Source organism: Nelumbo nucifera, chromosome 1 (genome assembly GCF_055504915.1).
Source record: "Nelumbo nucifera cultivar China Antique chromosome 1, China Antique-T2T, whole genome shotgun sequence".
NCBI classification, from domain to species: domain Eukaryota; kingdom Viridiplantae; phylum Streptophyta; class Magnoliopsida; order Proteales; family Nelumbonaceae; genus Nelumbo; species Nelumbo nucifera.
The window spans coordinates 35519950-35525047 of record NC_142649.1 but is presented as its reverse complement, the minus strand read 5'-3'; the positions used below and the strand labels follow the sequence as shown (position 1 = coordinate 35525047).

General features: G+C 49.3%; 1 protein-coding gene across 1 annotated transcript; it reads right to left on the bottom strand.

The window, feature by feature from the left end:
• Nucleotides 1–1052: 1052 nt before the first annotated feature.
• On the bottom strand, nucleotides 1053–3768 carry LOC148803115 (uncharacterized). The gene is made up of 2 exons (XM_088894139.1): nucleotides 2067–3768; nucleotides 1053–1372 (listed from the first exon to the last, which is right to left on the bottom strand). The coding sequence occupies exons 1-2, from the start codon at nucleotides 3766–3768 to the stop codon at nucleotides 1053–1055; spliced, it is 2022 nt and encodes a 673-aa protein (XP_088750265.1).
• Nucleotides 3769–5098: the final 1330 nt, after the last annotated feature.

Below are 5098 nucleotides of genomic sequence, written 5' to 3'. Positions count from 1 at the left end.
GTGAAGGCTCGAGGGCTTCTTCCTTGATGGTCGTTGATGATGTTGTGCGGACATCTTGGTAGTTGGTCGGTGATGACTTCAAAAGGACTTTGATTGGTGGAGGAGCTCTTCTGTGTGTTGACGGAGAACTGTGCAATATCCAGCAATCGAACCCAATTCTTCTGTGTAGCTGATACAAAATGGCAGAGGTACTCTTCAATGAGGGAGTTCATTCTCTCTGTCTGCCCATCTGACTCTGGATGGCTGCTGCTGGAGAAGTTCAAGTTCGAGCCAAGAAGCTTGAATAGCTCTGTCCAGAAAGCACTAGTGAATCGGGGATCCCGATCACTAACAATGTTCTGTGGGACTCCCCAATATTTCACCACGTGCTTGAAGAAAAGGTATGCCGTGTCTTCAGCTGAAAGGTGCTTTGGTGCAAGGGTGAAAGTGGCATACTTGGAAAATCTATCAACAACAACAACGATGGATGTAAAGTCTCCCACTTTAGGAAGACCGCTGATGAAGTCCATGGAAACACTCTCCCAAGGTTGTGAGGGAGTTTGAAGAGGTTGTAGGAGTCCAAGAGGCTTGGCACGTTCGGGCTTGTCTTGCTGGCAAATCAGGCATGTCGTTGTGCATTCTCGAACATCTTGCTCCATATGAGGCCAATAGTAAGCATGTTGTAGAAGTGCCAAGGTACGCTGCCACCCAGGATGTCCTGCCCATAAGCTGTCATGACATTCACGTAGGAGAGTCTTCCTCAAGTCTTCAGCTCTCAGTACAAATATCCGCCTTCCCTTTGTCAAAAGAAGGCCTTCTTCAACCCAAAACCGCCTAGTCTTCCCTTCACGAGCCGCTGTCAATAGGCTCTGAGCAATGGGGTCCTTCTGGAGTCCTTCCTTGACGAGCTTGATGAGGTCCAGTCTGATCTGGCTTTGAGAGGGACCTTCACCTGTGGATAGTGCTGCAAGCTCGGCCTTCCTGCTAAGTGCATCAGCAACCCTGTTCATCGGCCCTGGCTTGTACTCTAGAGTCATGTCAAACTCCGCTAAGAAATCTTGCCATCAAGCTTGCTAAGGGCTCAACTTCTTCTGAAACTGAAAGTAACTAGTAGCTATGTTGTCAGTCTTGACCACGAACTTCGAGCCAAGTAGGTAGTGTCGCCATGTGCGGAGGTAGTGGACGATGGCTGTCATCTCCTTCTCTTGCACAGTGTACCTCCTCTCTGTATCATTCAATTTGCGGCTTTCAAAGGCGATGGGATGTCCTTCTTGCATCAAGACCACGCCAATAGCAAAATCAGAAGCATCTGTGTGTAGCTCATACGGCTTGTTTGGATCAGGCAAGTCGAGGACAGGTTCTGTTGAGACAGCTCTCTTCAAATCATCAAAAGCTGTTTGGCAACATTCACTCCAGGTTCACATACTATTCTTCTTCAGTAAGTTGGTGAGGGCAGTGGCTCGTGCTGAGAATCCAGAGAAGAATCTTCGATAGTAGTTCACGAGGCCAAGGAAGGAGTAAGTTCGGTGACCCTGGTGTGCGGTGCCCAATCTTGAATGGCCTTGACTTTAGCTGGATCCATACTGATTGTGCCTGCTCAGATTATATGTCCGAGGAAGGCCACCTCTTCTGTGGCGAAAGAACATTTCTCCTTCTTAACAAATAGGTTGTTGTCCCGCAAGACCTGGAAAACAGTGCGGAGGTGGTCAACATGTTCCTCCAAGGTTTTACTGTAGATTACAATATCATCAATATACACAACAACAAATTGGTCTAGGTAGGGATGAAATATTATGTTCATCAATGTACAAAAGGTGGCTGGAGCATTGGTGAGCCCAAAGGGCATGACACGAAATTCAAAGGACCCATAACGGGTAACACAAGCTGTTTTGTGTTCATCACCTTCGGCTATACGCACTTGATAGTACCCCGACCTCAGGTCTAGCTTGGTGAAGTACTTGGCCTTGCTGAGCTAGTCAAAGAGGTCGGCCACCAAAGGTATGGGATATTTGTTCTTGATGGTGAGCTTGTTGAGAGCTCGGTAGTCAATACAGAGTCGAAGAGATCCATCATGCTTCTTTTGAAACAGGATTGGTGCTCCAAAAGGGGCCTTAGAAGGCTGAATCCGGCATCCAACAACTCATTCAACTGTTTTCGTAGCTCGGCCAGCTCAGGAGGAGACATTCTGTATGGCGGGCGTGCCGGTGGTTTGGTTCCAGGCTCCAACTCAATCTTGTGATCAACTTCTCTCCTTGGGGGAAGCTTCTTCGGCAATGTGGGAGGCATGACATCCTGGAATTCTTCTAGTGCCATTGTAATCGCAGGCGGGATTTGCCCGGTTGGTGGATCAGGCAGGTCGGAGTCCACCAATGTGGCTAGGTAAGTGGTCTCTCCTTTCCGCACTCCATCCATAAGTTGGAATGCTGAGAGCATCTTGGGGGTGGACGTTGTCTCTGGCACAACTGGAACCATGCAAGGAGCCTGATCTTCGAATATGCACACTTTGTTGAGGAAGGGCATGGGCACCGCCTTTACTTGAGTTAAGAAGTCCATGCCGAGAACAACCTGAAAATCATTCATGGGCACGACTGAGAGGTCTATCATCCCTTCCCAGTCACCAAGTTGCAAGACCACCACATGAGCTACACCTTGTATGGGTTTGGCATTAGAGTTCACAGCCTTCAACCATCCGACTTCCTTGGTAGGTGCAAGTTCTACCTGGGATGCCTCCTCCATAGAGATAAAGTTGTGGGTAGCACTTGTATCCACCATGGCTCTTGTGGGCTTACCATTCAAGCGAATGTCTACATACATCAGTCCCTTCGGCTTGAACTTCGATGCTCCTTGCGGGCGCGTCTTCTTCTTCATTGCATTGAGTCTTCGTAGAGCCCCCATTCTTGTCTCCCCTGGTTCCTTCTCCTCCTCGCTATGCTCATCATCACTAAGCTTTGCAAGCAAGGCATTGAGCTTCCCCCGACTAGGACAATCCTTAGTCCAATGCTTTCCCTCACAGATGAAGCATGGTGCCGGAGGTGTTCTCTTCACAAACTGGCCACCCCTGTATCCAGAGTCTCCTTCGGGTCTCCAGTAGAACTTAAAAGTGTTGGGTTTACTTGGCCCAGAGTCTCCCTTGGGCGCGTAGTAAGGTTTCCTATCACCTCCAATCTTGCCTATGCCCTGATATGAGTTGGGTTTGGGGCCGTCTTTGCTTGGTCGCCTGTTGTCTACCAGTTGTTCAGCAACGGCCATGGCTGTGGCGAGGTCCTTCACACCTCGTCTCTGGAGTTCAAGCTCGGCCCATTGTAGTAGGCCGTCCATAAAGTTGAAGAGCAGGTCTTTGTCTGACATGTCCGTGATCTCGAGCGATAGTGCGGAGAACTCCTTCACGTACTCATGCAATGAGCCCGTGTGTTTTAGGTGCTTGAGCTTCCGACGGGCTTGGTACTCCACGTTCTCTGGATAGAACTGGCGCTTTATCTCGCTCTTGAACACGGACCAGGTATTAATGGAGCATAATCCTCGCTCCGCATCGGCACATCTTCTACGCCACCATAACATAGCAACATCAGTAAGATACATAACAACAGTACGCACCTTGGCCGCCTCCTCGACGAGTTCGGCGGCGGTGAAATATTGTTCCATTTGCCACAGGAAGTTGTCAAGCTCCCGGGCATCGCGGGTCCCTGCATATGAGGTAGGCTCGCAGACTTTGATCTTTGGAGGGGCTGGAGCAGCAGGTGTGCTGGCTGTACTTGCCATCAGCCTCTTCAGAAGGGTCACTTCGCCCATCAAGTCTTCGAGCTGGATCTATAGGCACTTCACCAGGTCTTCTAGTGGGTTGTCTGGCCTGTTGGAGCTGTCACCGGACTGGTCCTCCAATCTTTCCACGACCGATGCTACGGTCTCAAGGTTGAGTTGAAGCTCGTCCACACGGTCACGAGTTTCGCCAAACACTGCTTTACAGCGCATGATGCACTTGTCCATGGTCGCAAGCCTGTCAACTGACTTGTCACGCTTGCTATGCTTTGAGCTGACGCCTTTGTCTTTGGGAGAGCTACCTCTAGGCTCGTCCTCATCATAAACCCGTGAGATCCCTTCCTGGATCTCCTCTCGCATGTCACGATTCTTCATCGGGCTGGTGTTGTTGCGGGGCATGAAAGGGACTCGTTGCGCTTGACAACCGCTAGTGTCAACGAGGCTCTAGTACCAACTATCACGGGGCTAATCGACGGGGCCCCGTGCGGCGCTCGATTGGGGTCGAGAAAGCCTACAAATGCAAGCAACAACACACAAAGGGAAACAAGAGTGCACACAAATTAGACAAAAGGCAACTTGTATTGCATTAATCAGTGGTAAGCACAAGCACACAGTACATTGTCGAGGGGATCTCGTGCTTAACCTTTACACTCTTATGAGCTCACTCGACTACCTACCTCCCCTCAAAGAGTACGTTAAGCTTTTGGGGGAGTGACAAAAGGATACATCAAAATACTGTACATGCATACTACTATTTACATAATTGCCATTGGCATACCCCCCTTACAAAAAGACTACAATGACCCAACCCAAGACACTTAGTTGGCGTGTTGATGGCGTGCTGATGGCGCTGATGGTGGCTGAACCATCACACAAGGGTCTTCGGCCTCGACTACAGTGGGTGGGACTATGGAAGCCATAATGTTTATAGGGATGCCGGTTACAATGGGTGCCATCATTTGTTTCTCCAGCGGGCAGATGAAGAGGATGGCCCCCCTCGCCCCAAGTGAGGTCCTGGGGGTGATGATTCAATAGGTTTTTCTTAATTTGCACTCTACCTTTCTATTTTATGTTGTGTTAGACAAAAAACTGTGCTAATGTTGTTTGTCCTTTCCTTTTTGCAGTCTACGGAGAGCGATGGCATTCGTGTGGACATGAAGGTTCGGGTGGTGTCTCTGAAGCAGATGACAGAGGCTCCGGTCACCTCCTCTATCGAGGCGGGTTTGGTGATCACTTAAGTGCATGTTTTAAATTTGAATTTGTTATTGTTGTTGTTAGTATATATTGTGAGAACTAATCGTAAAACAATCCTTTGTTCTGAGGCAGGTTGACCACAATGGAGCTCAACCCAACGAGGATGTCT

What these genes read in the sequence shown, in the direction of transcription:
- LOC148803115 (XM_088894139.1), bottom strand. Translation starts at nt 3,768, where the DNA reads ATGGGCGAAGTGACCCTTCTGAAGAGGCTGATGGCAAGTACAGCCAGC. An exon ending in CCTTTTGGAGCACCAATCCT is followed by an intron (nt 1,373 to 2,066) that starts GTTTCAAAAGAA and finishes GTTGCCAAACAG; the next exon opens with CTTTTGATGATTTGAAGAGA.